The sequence below is a fragment of the Amblyomma americanum genome, chromosome 1 (assembly GCF_052857255.1).
Source record: "Amblyomma americanum isolate KBUSLIRL-KWMA chromosome 1, ASM5285725v1, whole genome shotgun sequence".
NCBI lineage: Eukaryota > Metazoa > Arthropoda > Arachnida > Ixodida > Ixodidae > Amblyomma > Amblyomma americanum.
In genome coordinates, this window is record NC_135497.1 from 376,359,400 (window position 1) to 376,383,244 (window position 23,845).

General features: G+C 47.2%; 1 protein-coding gene across 7 annotated transcripts in view; it reads left to right on the top strand.

Moving 5' to 3' along the window:
• roq (RING finger and CCCH-type zinc finger domain-containing protein roquin) overlaps window positions 1-23,845 on the top strand; it is a 157,021-nt gene that overhangs the window by 95,391 nt on the left and 37,785 nt on the right. For 4 of the 7 annotated variants that reach the window (XM_077650136.1, XM_077650140.1, XM_077650137.1 and 1 more), the window contains 3 exons: window positions 13,994-14,105; window positions 20,800-20,853; window positions 21,563-21,659. In XM_077650136.1, the coding sequence (XP_077506262.1) occupies window positions 13,994-14,105; window positions 20,800-20,853; window positions 21,563-21,659 (263 nt within the window). Of the gene's footprint in view, window positions 1-13,993; window positions 14,106-20,799; window positions 20,854-21,531; window positions 21,660-23,845 lie in introns of all 7 variants that reach the window. The other 3 variants (XR_013311510.1, XM_077650138.1, XM_077650142.1) reach the window with 3 other exon arrangements.

Consider the following 23,845-nt stretch of genomic DNA (forward strand, 5'->3'; position numbering starts at 1 on the left):
TAGGAAAGCTGTTGCTGCATACTTACATGTGGTATACTTAAATTTCTCCTGACAGTTTGTGTATAGTAGTTTAGGGTGACATGTTTTTACAATTAATTAAGTGCAAACTTGAGCAGTCACTGTTGTGGAAGGCCGACCACCGCTAATTCTTGGGGGACAAGTTCGCCTCTTTCTGGCAGTATATGTGTGCTTTGGCACATGCCAGATGGCTGAATGGCACTGCCGTTCAAAAGTTGAGTGCTCATGACTTCATGCTGTAAGTACAACCTTTGTCCGTAAAGCTCAGAGACTGAGTCCATTGAAATCATTTGTGCAGCACCCCTTCGAAATAGTCTCCCTTGCAGTTTATACACAGCTTCTGGCACGTCTTGGAAACGGTTGGAAAACGCTTCTTTTGGCAGGGCTGTCTGCTTCTTTGTCGTGGCGTCTTGATCGCCCGCCACGCTCCCCATTAAAATCTACTTTCCCTTCACTCTCCTTAAACCCCAGTGCCTTGGATAAATCAGCCCTGCTGCTTTCCACTGTAGGGTGAAGCCCTTTACAGAAAAGTATCAAGTGTTCAGCCGTTTCCTCCTCCTCTCCGCACACAATGCACAACGTGTCTATCTCGTGGTACCTGGCTCTATATGTTTTAGTCCGCAAAACTCCCGTCCTGGCCACAAAAAACAAAGTGCTTCCCCTACAATTATCATAGATATTTTCTTTGGCAATTTCCTGCGACAACGTTGTCGCCCTCGTCACAGACCTTCTAAAAGTGTAGCGAGCATTGGAAAGGATCGTCCAAGAATTTCCGCAACTTGTCCTCCCCCTCTGCATACAGTCGAGTCCACTTATAACAATGTTCAAGTGCCACGAATATTCCATTGTTATAACTGATAATTGTTATAAACAGGTTGCACGAAAAAAAGCATAACAACAGCAAAGAGGGGTCACGGACGGCAAGTTGACATGCGAGCTCTGCCGAGGCATCGTTTTGGTGGCACTGAAAGGGGCATTGTAAAAAATACGAGAAGGTTGCTGCCTCTCAGCTTGAAAAATCCCTTAGTGCCCGAAAAAAAAAACAGAAAACATGAAAACTTAAAAGCATTTAAATAGGGCAAAAAAGCTTGCACTTCTCACCTCTTTGCTGAAACAAACCCGTAATCGGTGAGTTTCGACTGCTTCGCGGCAATCTTGCTGACATCGTTCTGAAGGGCATCCAAATTTTGGACATGTCCGAGTGAAAGGTTTTTTGCAAAAATGAAGTCCCGCAGGGACTCGATCATTCTTGAGGCCTCCTGATGAGAGACAACTTGTACAGGCTCCGGTTCATCTTCGTCATCGCTGCTGTCATCGTCTTCCGCGCCAGTGACTGCTGCAATGATTGCCTCGTCAGTCAAGTCTTCGTTTGTGGTGACCGCATCGTCGGCGTGCAGGAATTCTTCAAGCCCTTCCGTGTCGCCGTCATCACCGCGCCCCGTAGACCAAAGTTCTGTAATCGCTCCATCGGCAGGAGCTTCGTGACACTCCGCGTCACTGATATCCCCGGCGAAGCCCGCTTTTCGGAAGCAGTTCATGATGGTGGAGGAGCTGACTTCTGCTCATGCCCCAAAAATGAATTGAACAGCCATCAGGAGCAAAATCTTAAAAGTCTGGAGCGGGTCGGCATTTATGCACAGCAATGTCCAGGTTAAGAGCAAGCCTGCTCAACACACGCCGGCGATACAATGCCTTAAAGCACGCAATCACGCCTGCGTCCATGGGCTGCAAGCCTGTAGTCGTGTTCGGCGGCAGGAAGAAAATTTTCACATGCGACAGCTTCTGGGCAGTCTGGTCCAACGCCACCTTCCTGCCTTCATGCTGCATCCGCTGATCGAACTCGCATAGCCACTCGCGGAAAAGTTCACGCGTCATCCACGCTTTCTTATTATGATGGTAACGAACTGGAATCCTCGCAGCACCACGGAAACGGTGGGGATTCCTAGATTTTCTAATTACGAAGGCGGGGCACTTGTCGCTGCCGTCCATATTCGCTCAGAGGAAAACGGTCGCCCGCAATTCGCTCTGCTTGCCGCCCTTACAGGGATCGCCTTTGAGTGCATGCGTCTTCGACGGAAGCATTTGGAAGGATAGCCCGGTCTCGTCACCATTGTACAAGTCCCGGTCTGCATATGCTTCGCGGATGTACGGCAGTGTCTCTTCCAACCACTTCCGTCTAGCGTCGACATCGAGCGACCCTGCCTCACCTACGACTGCCTCGTAGACGATTCCGTGCCTCTCCTTGAAGCACTGAATCCAGCCACCACCAGGCTGGAAATCGGTGTTTGGAAGGAGATACGCAAAGTGCTTCGCCTTATCCGCTAAAATCGGGCCACTAATTGGCAAGTTCATAGCACGTGCGCTAAGGAACCACTGATACAGTGCCTCCTCCACGTCTTTGTAGGCACCATGTCGAATCCTCTTCTGGCCGTCCTCCATAGCATGGCCAGCACTAGCATGGCATTCGTTTTCAGCCATCTTGAGCGTGTTGCGGATAATGGTTGAAACTGTCGCCTGTGGCAGGCCGTACTTGCGTACTAAGTTGCATACTTTTTCACCACCTTGGTGCTCCCTCAAAATGTTCCGCTTCGTTTCCAAAGATATTGCCACTCGCTTTCTCTTCTGCGGCAGTTGATCCGGTAGAGCCACGCTGGCCGCGCTTCCTGAAGGAGAATCGTCCATTGTTGAACTCTGGGGAGGAATCCGATGGGCTTGCAGAACCAGCAGGACCGAGGCCGGTGATGGCAGATGATAAAAACCACGCTGGCAATGCACGTGCTTTGACGCTGTACGCTGCCCTCGGAACATATGCAGCTCGTGAAGCAGGAGCCAAAGAAAGTGGGAAAGATGGGGCAGCCCACGCTGAAATGCCGTGACACGTTTTCAACGGGCGGCGCACCCTCAGAATGGACTGCTTCCCACGCGGATACAAAATCTATAAAAGGAAGCGCCTCCCTACCCTCTCCACCTCTGCCCAGAGGAAAGTGCCAGTCTTTTCTCCTTCTCCGAGTCATACAAGCTTCTCCGGCTCACCCCATGCGCCTCGCCTCGTATGCGTCGTCACGTGATGTTTTCGCAGCCACTGTGGCCGCTGTGCGGGCGGCTCCGCATACGCACGCGTGTTTTTTGTGCCGTAAGCGTAGTTTGGCTGGCGTGGTAGCTGCGTTTGTGAGTTTTGTTCTTTGAGGGTTGGCTCCAAATGACATTTAATTGTTATAACTGACAATCTAGTATGATAGCATTGTTATAAGCGGTTTATTTTACCATAGAACACATTGCAACAGTGACGGTGCCGCGGTTGTCCATTGCTATATCTGATATATTGTTAAAAGCGGAATTGTTATAAGTGAGTTTGACTGTACTACTTCAAGGATTGGGGGCAATATGACTGGCAATGCACAGACGGTTGTCGCAGACGGGCCTTGGCCATCCCTGCCTGAGCTACACACACCCGCAGTGACCAAGCAGGTATTGCATACTCAGAGTCCCGAGCCCATTGCAAATCAAGCACCAGTCACAACTCCGGTCCAAGACCGGGACCGCCAAGTGACTTGGCCATTGCTCCTGAAGCACCCAGCACCCACCCCAGCACCGTGCACCCAGTTTGTTGAGCCTACTGCTGATCGGGTAGTGGGTCAGAAACCGGACCAGGTCGCAGACGAGCAGGTGATAACGTTCAGCAAGGCGGAAATTTGGGCGAGTTGGTAAGTGTTCATTTTCGCTCTCAGCGCAACACGAACGGGACACAAGACGAAGGACTAGCCTGTTTGTGCTAGTCCTTCGTCTTGTGTCCCGTTCGTGTTGCGCTGAGAGCGAAAATGAGCAAGTGATAACAATACTAAAGCCAATCGTGAATGCCATGCGTGTGCTGCTTTCCAGCATGCACATGCCAGCTGCACAGAATGCACTGCAGATGCTGGATTTGTTGAATCCAGTGCTTGCAGCTGTCCAATAGTTGGCACAACGCATCCTCCAGCCTCATCCTTCTGTGAAGAAGTCCGATGCTTACGTTGTCATCAACATTATCAGCCTCAACGGCAAGCAGCCTTTCTTGACACTGAAACGTCTGCGCTGCCTTGTGATGGAGGGCCCTTGATCTGTTGTACTCAGGTCGCAGCAGTCGGCAGCCCTCAAGGTGTGCAGGCTACTGCTGCGGCGGCCTGTGACTTACAGTGCTTGTGTCATTACCTGTCGTGCTTGCTACGGACCGCATTTCTCTACTTCTTATTCTTTTATGCCCCTCTCATCCCTCTCCGTCAGTGCAGGGTAGCCAACTGGAACATTTTACTGGTTAACCTCCCTGCCTTTCCTCTACCACTTCTCTCTCTCTCTCTCCTGCTTAAAAATCCTGTATGTTCCCAGTGCTGATTTTGTCAGCATCCCTGTTTTCCACAGAGCTTTCTCTGTTCCTTTAACCTTTTTCTTAACCGATAATTGCTGATTTGCCCCCCGACTGCTGTCCAGATATGTGCTTGTCACTTTTCTAGTTCGGTTTCTCCATTTCGTGTCAACATTCCTTAAATACAGGTATCTGAAAACTTTCCTAGCCCACTGCTTTTCCCCCATTTTTCTCATCAGTCGCTCCTCAAATGCTATCTTACTTCTAGCTTCTCTGCTCTCGAACGACGCCCATCCCGTATCACCCTGTACCCCCTGATTTGGTGTACAGTAGCCGATGGGTAATTCGGACTCCAATAATTCAGACTTGTAGGATATTTCGGACCTCGATGAGGCACCGTCAGTCACCCCACAGAAGCGCATACATATTCGCATTGGTTATTTCGGACTTCAAAAGTCCGAAAGTTCGATTTTTCGGACTAATTTCAGTCACCTGTGGTCCAAAATCGGCCACCTTATCAGCTTTACGCCGGCGCAAACGGCGCCATCTTGGATTGAGGTGGATTTACGCTGCAGTTGGCTTGGCTTGACACACTTTCGGTACCTCATTGTTGCCAGTAGTGGTCCCTGCGATCTCTGACACTTCGAGGTGGCAGCCGGATTGTCATCGCCGTCAACTTGCTTTTGTCGCGGGCAGTTATCGCTTGTCCCATACGTTGAAAATTGGTTGTTGGGGGAAGGAAATTGCGCAGTAGCTATCTCGCATCTCGGCGGACGCCTGAACCACGCATTAAGGGAAGGGATAAAGGAGGGAATGAGAGAAGAAAGAGGTGCCGCAGTGCAGGGCTCCGGAATAATTTCGACCACCTGGGGATCTTAAACGGTGCACTGACATCGCACAGCACACCGGCGCCTTAGTGTTTCGCCTCCATCGAAACGCGGCCACCGCGGTCGGGTTCCAACTCTGGTACTCCGGATCAGTAGCCGAGCGCCCTAACCACTGAGCCACCGCGGCGGGTCTCATACGTTTGCCGTTCGTCATATCTTCACTTGGGTTTCACTGACGCGTCGACCGAGTGGCGCTCAGTCTTCACGAAGTTACATCCGTTCGCCGTTTTGTGATTGCATCCGGCAGTTTCGCCGCTTTGAAAGAAAAGTACCTTTGCGTGTGTTTAACGAGTGGTGTGGTGCACACTCGGGTTGTGGACAACATGGCCCCGCCGGGTCCGTCAAAGAAGCATGGGAAGTATTCCAACTAAATGCGGTGACCTTGCTTTCTAGCGTGTACAGTGATAGCACAACTTTGGTGCACAGGCGCAAATCGTCGCCAGCAAGAGAAATTTTCCGTAAGGTAAAATCAGTGACATTTTTAAGCCGATTTCATCTCAATAAAGTGATTTTTTTGTACTTCACGGATTTTCCGGACTGTTCGATTATTCGGACCGTTTTTCTGGTCCCTTCGTGTCCGAAAAATGGGTCGGCGACTGTATTGCCATGTGCTCCCAAAGCTTGCCTCCCTACGCCACATTGTTTAATTTCTAACCTTGCTTGAACATCTGGTCTCATGCACAGGACCACATTACCCAAAGTCAGGCTAGGAACCAGCACCCATTTCCAGATCCCTCTTACCACTTCATACCTATTGTAATTCCACAGTGCCCTATTTTTCATTACAGCTGCATTCCTACCAGCTTATTCATTACATATTTTTCATGCTCTGTCAGATACTCGGCACCGTTATTTATCCACACCCCAAGATACTTGTACTCATCCACTACTTCTAGCATGAAGTCCTGTATTCTATGCTCGCCGCCCTCATCATTAAATATCATGACTGCAGATTTTTCCTTACTAAACTTGAAACCTAATCTATCTCCCTCTGTACCACATATGTCTATCAACTTCTGTAAATCTTCATTGTTGTCAGCCATTATCACTATATCGTCCGCATATATTAGTCCCGTTAATGACTGTTTAATCCATTCCCCTTGCTTGAAAAAAGAAAGGTTGAAGCCTAGTCCGCTCCTCTCTAGCTTGGTCTCCAACCCTTGCAGGTACAACATGAACAACAAAGGGGACAGAGGACATCCTTGCCTAAGCCCCCGCTATGATTTTATAAGCACTCTGTTACCTTTATATGTATCTTTTAAAAGATTATTTACACCATCTTCCTCATCCAATGTGCCCAGTATGTCCCACAGATACTCTTGAATAGCGTTGTCGTAGGCTGCCTTAATATCCAGAAATGCTAGCCATAGGGCTTGTGTTCCTTTTCAGCAATCTCTGTACAATGCTCAATGAAAACAGATTGTCCTCCAACCTCCTTTGTTTCCGGAACCCATTTTGTAGCTCCCCTAGCACCCCCTCGTTCTCCACCAAGCCTGCAGTCCGTTCTTTATAATCTGCATCACCACCCTGTAAACCACAGATCTCACTGTTATGGGACGAATCTGCATCACCACCCTGTAAACCACAGATCTCACTGTTATGGGACGGTAGTTACTTACGTCAGCTTTGTCCCCCTTTGTCTTGTATATCATGTTCATTCTACTTAATTGCCATTCATCGGGGACTTTTCCATACACTATCATTTTATTCGCTACCTGTATTAATGTTTGCCCTAACTTCTTTATTAACATAATCAGAATACCCTCTGGTCCTGTCGACGTGCCACTAGGAATCTTCTTCTCTGCCCTTTCCCACTCTCCTTGCTCAAGTGAAGCTATTGTTGTAACCAATCTATCCTCCTTCGATAAATTATGTACCGCGTGCTTTGCTGTAAATTTTTCATCATCCTTGTTCCTATGTGTTTTATTGCTTCATCCCCTTCTAGTCGAATACCCTCATCTGTAACAATAAACCTTTGCTCTAGCCTAGTCTTATTGCTCATTGCATTTAGATGCTTCCAGAATTTTTGAGCTGCTTTTCTATCCTTTTTATTTACTTTTGACATCCATTGGGCACCCTTTCTTCTATTTTTCTCATTAATCAAATAGGATGCTTCCCTTCTACACTTTATGAAGGTATCCCATTTTCTGTCTACATCAGCTTCCGGTTCCCCCTTTCGGTTCCTGACGTTTCTGTATCGCCCTCTTGACCTCCTCATCCCACCAACTCTTGGGTTTGTCTCTTTTCCCTTTTAGCTTTACTCGCACCTTAGGTAGCTCTAGCTCCTGTAATCGAGTTAATTTGGTACAAGTCTATTCTGTTTCACTATTCTCAAAAATTACTTTCTCAATTTGTTTGGCTGCTGCTTCCAATTGCTTTTCTGAATAAAAATTCCCCTCTGATTGTTTATCTCGCTTCAGTCCTACATTGGTTTCTCTTCTGAAACTCAACTTGATACACTTGTGGTCACTACCTAGACTTCTGGAATCATGTTCATCTATGCTCATTACCCCTAATCTATTATACATCCTCTGTGACATTAGTGCATAATCTGTCGTCGAGTGCAGACTCCCTGCCTCCCATGTTATGAGCCCTTCACACTTCTCGGTATTGTTGCATACAACTATATCATGCTTGTCACACATGTCCTGCAGCATGCTTCCTGTCGAATCTGTGTACCCATCCAGGTCGTCTATATGTGCGTTCATGTCACCTAATATAATTATCTCGCCCTGTCCTCCTAGCTCATCAATGTCGCTTGCAATACATTCTAACATTTTCCTGTTTTTCTCTTTGGCATTAGCTCCTGTCCACAGGTATACAAAGCCAAGGAGTGTTTGCTTGCCTGCCACTTTTCCTTTTAGCCATAAATGTTCCTTGCATCCCAGTTTAACCCTTTGAAAATTCTTACTTTTATGAATGAATGCCCCAATTCCACCTCCCTTTCTGCAGCCCTCTATTCTATTGCAATATTCCCATGCGTAGTCTGGGTTACAAGGTGGTTGCTCCATGTCTCTAAGATGTGTTTCCACTAAACCATATACCATTAATTCCTCCTGTCTTAACTGTTCTTCTATTTCCTCCCATTTCAGTCTATTCCTGCCACCTTGCATGTTAATGAAACCTATATCTGAATTAACTTGGCCCTGGCGCTTGCGTCTCTTTCTTCCCCTATGGTTCCATTGTCTGTTTGATCTTAATTCTTCCTTCTCTACACTGGTTCCCTCAGAGCTCTGGGTCCCCGCAAAAAAGCTGTTGCCTGTTGACCTATACTACTACCCACCCTCTTGCCAGTGGCACCACCGTAGTGAATGCCATCCTGTGCAAAAGGTTGGGGCCTGACCTCGTACACTTCCCTGTTAACTTCCATTACCCCGTATCTTAGTCGTCGACTCATTAACCTAATTACATGGTTAGCCTCAAAGATCCTCCTTTCCGTTTCGCTAGCCTGCCTCTGGACCTCTGGGATTGTGCATATGGTCACATGCACACTCTCAGAGGCCTCTCTAAGCCTTCGCATTCCCACTTCAAACTGCTTCTCGAGATTCTGGCTCCTCCCCTTCAGCACATTGTTTAGACCAGCATGGATAACGACAAGGTGTTCGCCATCCATGTTGCCCCCCACCACCTCCTGGGCTTTGGCCATTGCATCTAACATGCACTTCCCTGGCTGGGGCTCCACCTGCACCCGCCTGTCCGCCTTCACTGTCATCAAAACGTCTCCCTCAACCCTCGCTACGTTCGAGTCACCGACTACCAGAACCCTCCTGCGCTCTAGCCGTTCACTTCCTGACTGCGACTGTTGTCCTCCGGATCGCAATAGCCATCTCTCCCGCCACCGTACACTACTGTCGCGAGTCTCTGTGCCTGTTTTTACCTCTCTCTCTTCCCCACTCAGTCTGCTGTGCTACAGCACTGTAGGGTCGACGAGCCTCGTCCCCCACCTGACACTGCTCTGAACCGGGGTGCCCTGCTGGCCGCGACATAAGCGCTTCTACCTGCCCTTCTAGCTGGGCCCGCTTTTCCCGCTCCTCCTTCAGCTCGCCCACAATTCGCTCCAACAGGTTGGCATTAGCCTCCTCACTCTTAAGTGACTCGGCGACCTGAGTTTCTAACTTAATCCGTTCCTCTCGTTCCACCTTCAGGTCCCCTTTGAGTTCCTTAATCCTAGCTGCCCTTTCAACGTCTGAACGGCCTTCTCAAAATGCTTACATATCTTGCACGCGAAGCTAGCCTCATCTGCCTCGGTTAAGCTCCTGAACTTTGTCTCGTCTAAATAGCACCAACGGTCATACTCCTGGCACTGCACTAACTCCCCGTCCCCGTCCACCTTGACTTTCCTAGCTTGCCGACCCATCGTCTGGCCGACTACGCAACGTAAAAGCCCACCAAAATTCCTACACAAAAACCTTCGGTACTACGCAACGTAAAAGCCCGCCAAAATTCCTATACAAAAACCTTCGGCACTACGTAACGTAAAAGCCCGCCAAAAATTCCTACAGAAACAACCTTTGGCTCTACGTAACGTAAAAGCCCGCCAAAATTCCTACACAAAAACCTTCGGCACTACGCAGCGTAAAAGCCCGCCAAAATTCTTATACAAAGACCTTTGACACTACGCAACATAAAAGCCCGACAAAATTCTTACAGAAAAAACCTTCGCCACTACGCAACGTAAAAGCCCGCCAAAATTCCTGCACAAAAACCTTCGGCACTATGCAACGTAAAAGCCCAGCAAAATTCCTTCAGAAAAAACCTTCCGCACTACGCAACGTAAAAGCCCGCAAAAATTCCTACAGAAAAAACCTTCGGCACTACGCAACGTAAAAGCCCGCCAAAATTCCTGCACCAAAAAACTTTGGCGTTACGCAACGTAAAAACCTGCCAAAATTCCTAAAGAAAGACCTTCGGCACACACACTTCCTCTCGCCTTCCTACCCTTAACTCGGTTTAAAACTACTGCCCAACAGCATGTACAAGCGCAAATACCAATAAAGCACTTAGCTTCGGACGTAGTTGCTGGAGCTCCGAAAAAAAGCGTCCTCCTCTGACGGCGTCACGAGCCAAAACGTATTTTTCTACATGTAGTGCCATCTAGCGGCTGCCACAGCAATTAACATAAATAGCTCGGGTTAGCCCGAAAATATGGCACTGCACATATGCACCAACATTTTGTTTTCTAGAAAAGAAAATAAATCACGTCTTGAAACTTTATGGACAAAGGTTGTAGAGAGCAACTTTTCCAGATTGCATGATGAGTGAATTACCCATTTATTTCTAATGTCAAAATTTATTTTGTTGTATCATATTTTTTTCTACATGCATACTGCCCACCTCTGCTTGAAGGTCATTATAACGAAGGAAACGAGAATAAGTATCAAGCAGTTTCTGAAATGTTGTTGGTTAACAGCATGGAACATGACTGTGCTCCAACCTCAGGGGAAAAAAAAATTAATGGCAGATTTCAGTGCACGTAGCACACAGCAGAAGTGATGTATTATGGCAGGAATTCTCAAACTGGGTTCCACGGGCTGCTTTTGTAGGTTCCACGAGCACCCATACTTGTCTGTGCCCACTTTCCGATGCATACTGCCGGGTGTGTGCAAAGCAGAGGCAGTACCTGGTTTGTTAAAACTAATTTTAGAATGTTAGCTCTTCTTGGCTCGTTCCTCAGTTTTGGGCTTTCGGCAATGGTGCCATCCACAACACAGACTTGGCAGCGTGCCAAGATGCTGTACAAGAGTAACGGAGTGTTTTTACTGGCATTTTGACGGAGTGTCGGCAGGGGTGGCTCACCCAGCAAACTTGGCAGCAGGCCAAGACACTGCTGCGCCCAGTTGCGCCAGTGTGCATATGTTTAGAACATTGGCAAGATGGTGGGGAAGGGGCATGGCGCACAAGACCACACATGTTACGTGCACTTGTGCGCGTGGTGACTGAACGTGTGGGCCGCACCGCTGAACTAGCCGAGCCAGACAAAAAAAAAAGTGCATGTCTCATCAGGTGTTTCACCGGGCAATTCGATGGCGGCGGCAGCGCTGGCATGAAGTTTTGCCGCTGGCGGGAGCCCATTTGCGCCGGAAGCCAGTATCTGTCGAAATTAAAAAAAAAAAGACAAAAGCTGACACCGAACTGATGCCAGGGCAGGGAGCGGCAGATAGCCTGTGAAACCCAGACGAGGCGTCCCGTATGCTGGGGAATGCTTGTTTTGTGACTGTAGTTTTCTGTGTTCTTCTCTTTCAGGTAGAGGTCTGAGCATGAGTGAGAGATGGGCTCTGAATAAAAAATCAATTGCTGAAAGCTAGAAAACAAACAAATACGTATGTACAAAAGTGAACGAAACCGCAGAAAAAAAAAGCACAAAGGGTCCTTTCATAAGCAACACCGACCGATTGTGATGCTTGTGACTAGATTGTGACGGGGAAGGGGGCGTGCATGTGTTGAAGGCTGTTGGGGTTCCTTGTGCCAAAAAAGTTTGAGAACCCCTGTTTTATGGTTTAGCTCAGGCCTATGGTAAAAGGAAGGTCAAATGTACCTATTCTTATTGAACTACATACCCTCAAAGTGTTGAAAATAACTTTAAACTGAATTTGCTTTTTTCATTGTTTTCTTGGTCCTGTGTAACAGGTTACTGATTTTTTTATGTGCAGGTAGCTCCAAAGGGAGCAGTCAGTTTTGCTCATAGGATGAAGTCTGTTTTTACTTCAGCATTGGTTTTGAAAATATCTGATAGGTTGTAACTGTCCAGAGGAAAGCTGCTTTATATCAAAAGGAAAGTGCTTTTATTATCATCACTGAGATCACATTAATTGCGTCTACGTCATAAAACACACAAGCGGCATCTGTATTTGCAGCGTTAGAATGTAAGCGGCACCATTTTATTATGCGCAGTGCGGGGAAGCCAACTCAACCATCTATAAAATGGTGTTTTTGCTGTTTGATATTATAAACCATCAAGAAAATTTAGAAACTGGGCTAGCCTTCGATGTTGACCACCTTCAATTTCACTATATAATCCTGCTGCCTAAAATCAAAAATAAAAAGTTCATTAGCAAAACTTTAGCTAATTACTTCAAATCCTTGTTAATTTGAACCCTGTTAATTTGAAATCCCAGATAATTCAAAGAATTTCAGTGGTCCCCTGATTTCTAATGGAAATTTGACTGGATAATTTGGAGTGACAGCCTGCACCAGCCCTGTTAATTCGAAGATCTGTGGTGCTATGCTGGAATGCTCAGTAGCGGGTAGTATACACGCCATGCCGGTGCCCGTCTACAGCAAGACGCATGGGGCTCCAGGCACTAAAAAAATGTCCTAACTATGATGCAAATTATTTCTGCTAAAGAAAATTAGAATTTTGCTCTGTGTATCTGGTTTGTTAAAAAAAAATTGTACACGTATGCATACTGACAGTAACAGACTCATCACTGAATGGAACAAATAAATAAGAACACTGAAACTGTCATACATATGTTCAGTAGAAATATTAATAAGCAAGTAAACATTCAGCTATCTACAGTCGGACAACATGAACTGATAATATTAATTTTTAGCTTTCTGTAGCTCAAAGTTTAACCGGTTCTTCAACTTTTTATAGAACGAAGCGCTTCTTCTGCATGTGTTTGAAGGAGCAGTTGATGCTGATGATATTTGTTCCTTATCATTTTGAGCAGTTATCTTGTAACCCATGGTTTCTTTATCCTTTTCAAAGGGGTGTACATTTCAAGTGGAAAGTGCTTTGAATTCCGAACAGACACCAAAGTAAGAATAAATGTAGGTGAAGTCACCTTGAAATGTTTGCTGTAAACCCCCCTAACTCAAAGTCACAAATTAGGAGAAACATTTTGAGATTATGTTGCATGATGGCACAGCTGCGGCAGCAGCCGCCAGCACCTCTGCTGCATCTCACGCAACGCTGCCATGAGTGAGGTGGGGAGAGTGGAGGAGACGGAGGAGTCGGAGGCACCGCGGCTAGGCTGGAGGAGAGTGCACGCGGTCGTTCTGTGCGGAGGCACCTCCTTCTTTCTTGCATGTTCCTACACTGTCTGCCCGCCACTGTTGCTCCAGGAAATGGACTCTTCGCCTTGCATCGCTGGCGCACTTCGCCGTCCCCACTTCCGATGTGTGAGAGGCATTGGCGCCAAAGACATCGAGCAACTGCACAACAGTGATGGGCGTGCACTGCCGGTCTCGCATCTGTTTGCTATGTCCTATTATTTTTCACTGCCTTGAGCATGAACTGTTGTAGTGCCATGTGGTGCAACATTCAAAAAGTGACAGCAGCGGAAACTGCTGAGTTTTCCACGTAGATGTGCTGATGGCACTGGAGCACGGTGCGTTATGTCAATTGGGTAGCTCGTTCCGATCGTGAACATTCCTCTCATGTCAGTGAACATCAGTGGTCATTCCTCTCATGGCATGTTGTGTCATGAAACTTTCATGTGGTTCTATCAAATTTCATCAAGTGACTCAGCACTAGCTAACAGATAGTTGGTGTTGCATGTTCGTTATATCAAGTTCAGCTGCTGTAACACCTTGATTATGTGGAGTTCTCAGACACAGTTGCTTCAGTGGGGTGGCATTGGGGAATTAAGAAACTTAGTAATATCAAAGAATTTGTTACACGGTTGCTCATTGCATCCAAGTTTATTTTTATGTGAATGGAAGGGAGGCTTTGAAGGAAGCCAGGTCACAGAACTAGTGCCCTCCTTGTGTCTTTACCGCATGAATATGCTTGGGCCTTATGCAGTTGCCCCTCAGAGGAGGACCCTCTGGTACCCTTTGACCCTCCCTTGGTTTCCAAGTACGGCCCCATCTCTCGCTGTGCCCGCTCTCTTGTCAGAGGACCTGCTCCCATCCAGGTAAGTGAGACCTTGTGTAGGGGAACAAACAAATTTTGTAATGTATTCAGCTTTGTTGCCTTTGATGTCACATGCTCTGGGCCGTAGACAGAAAGCCAGCATAGGGTGCCCTTCTTTGGGCAAGTATAGGCAAGCAGCATACAGAAAGGAGCTTGAGGTAAATGTTTCAAAATGCACGGACATAGTAGTAACAGAGGAAACCAGGCAGCGTGAGCCCCAAAGTATAATTTTTTGTTTTCCAGCTGTTGCCACTGTCCTGCACTTATCCCTTGTGGTATGCGAAGGGACCTTGAGGTAGGGGTGGAACTCCTGTGCCATTAGCACCAAACTGTGCCAAATGACAAATTCTGCTACATGCTGCTAAAAAATGCAATTTTCGCCCACTTTTGCGCTATGTCTGTGTCAAGGGGTCCTGAAAAACTGTAGTGAGAACAATACCGAAACTGAATGTTGAGCTTTAGCTCACATGATCCACACACAATGTTTGCTGCATGCTAGTGCACTGCTCTCAGTGTACCGTATTTACACGATTGTAAATTGACCCCTGCCCCTCACATCACATTTCTGAAAAAAAAAAAAAAAAAAAACTTGGTGGTCGTTTACACTTGGTCTTTAATAATAGAATGCGATAGCACTATCCTGCTGTCTCAGCCTATCGCCAGCCGCTATTGGCTGCCGCACGCGGGAGCGCCCGTGGGCACATTGCAAATCGAAAATGTATTAGTCACTGGTCTACTCGTCTACACTTGCACCATCATCCTCACTAGCGCTGCCGTCGTGATCGCTGCTAGGGTCCCACAGCTTGTCATTCTAACATCATCGTGCAGCAAAATCCCGCACTTTGCAAACAGCCACATCACGACATTGCATGGAACACCTGAAAATTTTCACCTGAAAACCTGAAAATTTTGCCTCGCCGCAACTGCCACACCTGTATCACCTGTTGCAAATGTAGAACTTGTGGCCTGGCGCGCAGTTTGTTTCTTCGGCGTAAAGAATGACAGCCATCTTGAACGTAGCCATGAACGAGAGCCGGTCACTTACTGGACGCGGAGTACAAATGACGAATGACAAAGCACTACATTAAACACTTGTGAAACATGGCCGGCAGTAGTCAGATGCGTCAGAGCCAAAAGGAAATTACGCGCGAGCGGCGTCGTCCGCCGCTGCGGTTCCAAGCGGCGGTGCAGCTGCGATTGGAACAGCGGCCTTTCCATCCTTCAATCAACTATCGCCGCTCCCTTCAGCGGCGAGTGCGCGGTTGAAAGAAAACAAAACTTGGACGACGGCTATTAAGAGTAGAACGGGAATGGGTTATCAGGCCACCACTGCTTATCAGAAGATGCAATCTGCGGCCACGTGTGGCGAGTGGGCTGGTGCTGGTCATCGAAAGCCACCATTGGCCACCTCGCGCGGGGTGGGGATGCTGGTTTTGCGCGTTGACATAGCAGCTGCTCAAGGCCAGCACCAAGAGCGATGCGACGGAGCCGTGCAGCAAAAATGCAACCACGCTGTAGAATGCCTGATATTTCGTTTGTCTCGCCTTTATTTATGGTGCGATGCTTTGGTTTAGATTTTAAGTCGACCCCCGCATTTCAGATTTTCAAATTTTGAAAAATAGGTCGACTTACAATTGCGTAAATACGGCATTTCCTGCTTAGGTTAATCGTTCTCAGCTGTAACTTTTTTGCCAAAGCCTAAAGGAAGATGTTAGTGCTAGCTGCAAGCTGTTGGCCCTTCGTTAGCTCGCATGCTTCTAAGAGGCTGCGGTGCTGCGGTGGCGGCCACTTGTAGCTTCCACTACAGTGCTGCACGAATTAGGGATCTGCGGACGTTTGAAATTTCAAATAGTTTGCAGAAAGTATTCACTATTTGCTTGATTTGGGACAGCGCTTTTGCCATTCAGAGTATTTGAGTGATATATGAACTTTTCTGCATTCCTGAACTTGCATTTTAACATCGTGCCATTTCTTAATGGCGCTCACCCACTTGATATGCTTGTCACATAAATGAAGTTGTGGTTTTCTTGTTGGAATGATCACTAGTACGCTGCAGAAGGGTTCTTGCAGATCAGGAAATTAAATGCAGGACCTCATGGCATGTTAGTGCGTCATGCCAAAGTCGATGACCAACTGTGAATGCGCCTATGAAGAAAGCAAGCGAGTGCCTGTGTTCCTATCGTTTTCATTAATGCTTAGGGCACGCGGCACACCGAGAAAAGCACGTGCAGGAGTGCTTTGCAGCATGTGCATTCCTCCGGTCGCAGTGTCCTCTTTTATCTTGCACAGTTTAAGACTACAGTTGAACTCGATGTAACGAAGTTCATTGTAACGAATTTCATTGTAACGAAATCCTTGATGTAACGAAGTGTTCCAGTTTCCTTAACTTCGAGTCTATAGAACGCCTTATATTTATTTTTAGCTTCAATATAAGGAAGTAGATTTTGCTATACTTTCAATGTAACAAAATTTCATTGCTGGCCGGAAACGAATCTGAGGAAACAAAATTGTATTGCGGGTGCAAGTGGTTGAGTGGAGCGCATGCCGAAGTGCACATCGGAGCATGTAGGTAATGTGGGCATCGCCCGTTCTTCACATAGAGAGCATACAGGGTGTATTGGCGGACTCAAATTCGACGATCATAGTAAGCGCTGGCCACACCATCTGGGGTAGTGCTGGCTAGGCTGGCACAACCGTCTGTGCAGCCTTGGCAGCCTACCAGGCCAGCCCGCGTCTTTCGCTGTCTTGCCGAAAATCAGCGCCGAATGCTACCTGTGCTCAAAGGCAGCGTGCTGCGTTTATCACGTTTACAGATGCCCAAAGCTTGGTAAAAGGACTGGAAAGGTCAGTGCCGTTGGCACACCCATCAGCTGTGAAGAAGTCCGTCGCGCGCTTCACACCTGACAACCTCGCTTTCCGGTCAAACGATGCATGTATATGCAAAACGAAACACAGTCGTGCTCACGGCAGAAAACACCAGGAGCGTGGGGGTGGACCTGTTTTCATTTCATTGGTTAGTGACTGGACGGCACTGTTCTCGTTGACTTTGCAAAAGAAAGGTAAAGGGGGCATACGCCACCGCCCGCCGCGAGGCCACTGTCGACGAGGTCTTGACGGTGGCAGCGGAGGAACACACCATTGTGTCAGCGGTGTGCTCGGGGCTCTTGCAAGAGAATGATGATGACAGCAAAACCTAAATTCAAGATGGGTGCATCGTCCCTGTCAGCCACGAGGTGGTTGGCGCGATAGACGTGCTGATGCAGCTCACAAGCTCGCACCATAAGCAGGATGCGCCTTACGTTGTTGCTGCTGGCGAAGAAAGGGCATGAGTAAAGGGCCCCTTAAATCGCGAATAGCTGTTTTTCTCGTGAGTTATCCGCAGCACGTTTTTGGCGGATTCTTGGCATGCTAGGAGACGAATTTCAATATAACGAAGTTTCAGTATTAGTGCTTATGCACTAATCCGATAGGTACCAACCCTGAGCAAAATCGTCTGTTGTCGGTTCCCTTGTCTGTTTGCTGCCCGCTCATTGTTTTCTTCTACATGGCTCTCTAATCTGATGGGTACCAACCCTGAGCAAAATCATTCGTTGTCTGTTCCCTTGTCTGTTCGTAGCTGGCCTAGCGCAAGCGATCTGTCCCACAGCACTGCCCACTCATCGTCGTTTTTTACGTGGCACTAATCTGGCGGTTCTGACCACAGCAAAATCATGTCTAGCGAGCACTCCATCCCACGGCACTGCCAGCTCATTGTCATCTTCTACGTAGCACAAATCCATGCTTCCGCACTGATTCGAATGTAGTAAACATTCCCTGCAGTTTTTGTGAAGTAAACTGCTGATTTTACTGACTTCGCTATATCGAGGTTTAACTGTACTAGCTGTGTGGGACAACTATTAATTAAAACTGAAACAAATCTTTGGGGCTTGCTCACACAGATGTGGGTTCGTGCAGCATAGCCAATGGCAGCTTAGTTTTGTTTTCACTCAGTCAGCTGCGCACGCTCTCCTTACTGCGGCAATGAAACTGCATCTGCAACAAATATGCTGCCCACGAGCACACACAGCATGATATGGGAAATCTCCTTAATGTTTTTTAAACTCTACCGTGCTAGTGCTCTTGTGAAAGCCCGCTTCAAACCCCATCGGATATATGATTCCCAGTGTTGTGAGAAATTTAAAGCACCAAGAGCATTTGCTTGCAGAATTTGTTGCCAGAAGTAGGTCCAAAATCTTCATCTGCTGAAGAGAAGAGAAAAAAAAATGTCCGCCCATATCACTGGTCAAGACTACCTTACAGATGTGTCAGCATTTGTGGGCCCATTGCAAAGCTTACATACAGTATGGCAGAACCTATTTGCTATGGGGGCTACGCCTCATGGAGAATGCAACGTGTGGGGCAGCATATCCACTGCTGTTGCTTGTCTCCAGGCATTAGGCATTCTAGACTGAGCTGCCACTCTGTCTGTGTTGCTAGGAATACAGTAAAATCTCGGTGATACGAATTTCGCAATGATGCGAATTCGTAAAACTCCCCAGCCAGAGTGCATTGTGCACAAGGCGTGAGCGTGGCGTTCAGATCTGTACATGCCAGGTGTCAGCGCTTGCACAGGAAACGTCTCAGCGACGTGCATGAATTGGAGGACGCGCTGCTGTCTTGACTTCAGTGGGACAAGACTGAGCTAACTGCTGCTGTTGCAGGTTCTCTTGTCCGCATGAAATTTGTTACTCACATGTGGCAGCACGAGCACAAGCACCTGGAGATGGGTGCCTCTTTCTAGCTTCTGATGCCTTTCAACCTTTTTTGTATGCCATAAGTAATATTTGCTTCGGTCCAAAAAAAGCACTATTCACACAGGCCTACCTTGCATAAATTCAATGCGCTGATGGCCATTAAAAGCTGCCGTGGTGTGGTCACATATCAGAAGACAAAGTGCAGCACCAAACGGCACGTTACTGTATCATGCCACGAGGCATTTCATAGCTGCCTGTGCATCTGACAGGCAACAATTCTCTTGCTTCAGTTCACCACAATAAGAGACTTGACACCCATGGAAGCAGCTGGCTTGTGGAGGATAGCGGTATGGGTGAAGTTGATGCCCACGTGTGCTGCTGTGGTTGTTTCACGGCAAGCACTTTGATTGTTATTAGTTTTCGACACTTGCATGGCAGCTTACGTTGTCGCTCTTGCATCTGTTTTGCCAACCATCTTGTTGCGTTTGCCAGCAGCGCCCTATGACTTGCCCCTCCTATAAACGGCTGCTGATGTCACTCCTCTAGCAAGGAAATATCTGCAGATACGGTAGCCGACCAATTTTTCAGACTTCAATAATTTTGACTTGCGTGATATTTCAGACTTCGCTGAGGAACCGTCGTGCACCTCATGGGAATGCGTACATTTTCATGACCAATATTTCGGACTTTGTGGAGTCTAAAAGTTCGATTTTTCAGACTGAAATAAATGCCAACAATACTGTGGAGATCATTTTTCATCCAAAAGTTCATTATTTCGGCCTAATATCGACGCGAGCGAGCATCGTTGTCACAACCAGCCAGTTCTCCGCCACCGGGAAAGGTGCCATCTTGGATTTAAAAGGAATCTGCGGACGCTGATGGAATGAATCAGATGGACTGACTTGGATAGGCTTGGCTTTCTGTTCTCCATCTTTGCCATTTGAGATAATGGGACACTGTCTTTGTTGTTATCGAGATGGCCCTACAAAGAGCGCACGATCACACAGAAAATACGACAATGGAACAGCGGGACAGCTGCAGTGTCCACTGCAGTGTGACGACACCACCCGTGGTACGGGGCAGCAAACGCGGTAGAGGTGCGGAGGGGGACTTCTTCCCGTGGGTTACCTCTTGGTCTTCATGAGAGTCATTGCTCCATGGAAACTAATTGTTCTTGCTTCGCACGGCGAGTGCATTCGTTCATGGCATGACTTGCGGCCGCAAACTTTCTAGTATCGTGGTGTGAGAGGGTGCGGAGGTGACTAAGAGACGTAAGCATGACTATGGCTCAGAAATAGTCTATATTATTGCTTATATACGTGGAACATAGGGAGTGGTGATTTTCGCTGCCTTTTTAAGCCGGTTTTTCACAGAAAAGTTTTTTGAAGTTCACGGATTTTTTTGGACTGTTCGATTATTCGGACCATTTTCCGGGTCCCGCTGAGTCCGAAAAATCGGTCGGCAATTGTATATGGTTTGAAAACAAAATTTGTTTGCAATACCTGTTTCTTTTCACAGCTGTGTTTTGTGCAAAAGCATTTGTTTCTATTTTGAACTATCTATACTTTTGTTCGATTCTTCTGAATTCTAAATTTTTCGAAAGTAGTGGAAAATATTGATTTGCAACCAATTTTTATTATTTGTATTTGCTTTGTAACTCAGAATTTGATATTGAAACATCTGTAATTTTTAGATTAGGGCATTCAGAGATTTCTAAGAATATAACAACAGTGCTGTAGAGACTGCACTTCAAGATTTTTGCATTTTTGTATGACAGCGATCATAGTGAACATATGAACTTGCTTGCTCCAGAAACCGAAATTTTGCAAGTCCTCTTTTACATACCGCAAGGGCTTAAACTTTGCTACAAAACGCTCTTTTTTTTTTTAATGCAAATGCTGGAGCTTCTGTTATAAAACTTGAAATTCCTGCTACAGATTGTAATTTCTTCTTTCACAAAAGCTACTACAAGAAGCCTGCTGTCAGTTCCGTGACTGCCTTGAACAGAAGAGAAAGGTAAAGCTTGCATGGCATCACGGAAACTTGTTCCTGGCTCTTAGCAGCACAACATGGCTCAAGGCCATTGCAAATACAAATGGGAAGGGAACATTCTCGTGCGGTTAATATAAGTGAAAAATTTGCAGAATTCGTTTAGCTCAAGTTTTATGCAGTTTTGCTTGCAATTCCACTAAGAGTGAGTGAGAGCTGCACTGCAGCTGTGTAGACCACAAAATAAAAAGAAATTACCAGACACATAAATATAACTTCATAGAGTTTGGCAAAACACCAAGTGAATTCGATAGATTTGAAATAAAAATTAAAAAGTGGGTGTTCTTACTGGTTTTGACCCTAAAACGGCAAGAACTTAATTTAAATGCATTCACTCGCCACTGTTATTACCATAGAGTCTTTGCTATTGTGGTGAAAGGTCAGATCCAGGGCTTCATTCTTGAGCTTTCATGTTGTTCATGTACCATTGTTTACAATGGTCAGCTCCGCCTGGTTGAGCTCACCTCATTTGAAGTGCACAGATTCAGTAAGAAAGTTGTTACATGGGGAGTGTGGGTCTTTATGTAGCGTGAAATGTCCTCTAGTACTCATGCCAAAAAAACTCAGATTTGGTGTCTATAATCATGTGCTGAGCCACGAGAAGCAGATTTTGTGATCAGCGATGATTTCAAGGCTGTTGATTAGACCCACAGGTGCCTTGTTCCGCACCAACCAGGTGACCTCCCGCCAGCCCCAGGAATTGACCAGTCCCACTGCAGCACTTCGTCTGCCCCTGGCTTCAGCTGCAGCTGCTCCTTCCTTCTACGCACAGGGTCAGTGTGTGAGCATGACTGCGCTCTAGTATAGTTGATGCTGTATCACACACACGGGTGGGGGGCATTCATCAGACCATGGCAGGCAGTTTAGGCAGTCTACCTGCTAAACTTGAAAGTAGCACTTGAATAACACTGACACCACTGGTGTGCTGGAACATGCTGGATGGTATGCAGTGTTGATGAGGAGGTGGCTCAGGCATAAGAAACAATAAAAATGATTGCGTAGTGCTTTGCAGTGGTGATGCACGCGTTGTAGTAGCTGTAGTGGCAAACATGTCTGCAGAAAATTTGCTGCCAGGCCTGGTGCTGCTGTATCACAAGTGGCAGTCCTTGAGCAGCAAAGGACCATGACGTGTGCTTCTGAGCAGGGATTTTATTTTGGAATGCAGAAAAAAGTCTGCAACCATTAATGACCAACATTAATCTTAGTCGATCCCGGATATATGGAACCCTAAGGGGATCGCGAAAAAGTTCGATATATCGATAATATGAAGTATAAACTACGCCTATTACCGTATTTATTTACATGATTGTAAGTTGATTCTGATGTAAGTCGACACCCTCACATCACATTACTGAAAAAAAAAAAACTTTGAGGTCATTTACACTTGGCATTTATAATAATAGAACGCGATAACACTATCCTGCGGCCTCCGCTTATTGCCAGCCGCTATCGGCTGCCGCGGCCGGGAGCGCCTGTAGGCACATTCCGGAACGAAAATGTATTAGTTACTGGACTACTCGTCCACACTTGTTCTATCATCCTCACTAGCACTGCCGTCGTGATTGCTGCTGCGGTCCCACAGCTCGTTATTCTAACAACGTCGTGCAGCGAAGTCCCGCACTTTGCAAACAGCCACATCACGACATCGCGTGGAACAGCTGAAAATTTTGCCTTGCTGCAACTGCCACACCTGTATCACCCGTTGCGAACGTCGAACTTACGGCCTGGCGTGCAGTTGTTTGTTTCTTTGCCGTAAAGAATGACAGCCATCTTGGATGTAGCCGTGCACGAGTGCCGGTGGCTCAACGGACCCGGAGCACAAATGACGAATGATGAAGCACTACATTAAAATCTTGTGAAACGCGCCTGGCAGTAGTCAAATGCGTCGGAGCCTAAGAGAAACTACGCGTGAGCAACGTCGGCTACCGACACTCCCCGGCACCGCTGCGGTTCCGAGTGGGGGTGCCGGCGCGATTAAAACAGCGGCCCTTCCATCAACTATCGGCGCTCAAGGTATCGGCGCTCCCTTGAGCACCGAGTGCGCAGTTGAAAGTAAAAAAAAAAAAACTTGGACAACACCTAATAACAGTAGAACACGAATACGTTATCAGGCCGCCGCCACTTATCAGAAGACGCAATTTGCAGCCACTTGTGGGGAGTGGGCTGGTGCCGGTTTGCTGCGTATCGACAGCCACCACCGGCTGCCTCGCACGGGGTGGGGATGCCAATTCTGCGCATTGATATAACAGCTGCTCAAGGCCAGCACCAAGAGCGATTGGTTGTTCGCGACAGAGTGCTTTGCAAGACGTTCCTTATTACAAGTGGTGGAGGAGCCAACGATCTCCTTGCCCTGGAGCTTCACAACCGCGCATTGCGTACCACCTCTGCAATGCCTGAGACCGTCACCCAAACTGCTTCACTGCTTCCGTCGGCTGTCTTCTGTTCCGGTGCCACGCAGCAGCATGACCCGGCCATTTTCCAGCGGCACAGATGACACGGATGTGGAAGATTGGTTCGCCTCCTGTGAACGCGCAAGTGCATACAATAAGTGGGATGACAGTGTCAAGTTCACCAATGCTATATCTTATTTGAGTGACGTATCCAATCTCTGGTTTCGAAACCACGAGGCTGACATCTCCAGCTGGGCAGCTCTCAAAACCATCCTGACAGAAGTCTTCGGCCGTCCCGCAGTACGTAAGCTTCGCACCGAGCATTGCTTGCGAAGTCAGGCCCAGCAAACCGGTGAAAACCTCACCAGTTATATAGAAGATGTCGTCAGCCTCTGCAAGCTTCTATGATTGAGGCCGACAAGATCAGACACATTATGAAAGGCATTGAGGATGATGCCTTCCAGATGCTCGTCGCCAAAGATCCCCAGACTGTCTCCGGTGTCGTCGGCTACTGCCAAAGCTTCGATGAGCTGTGCAAACAGTGCCTTTCTACCCGGCGTGCTGGCTTT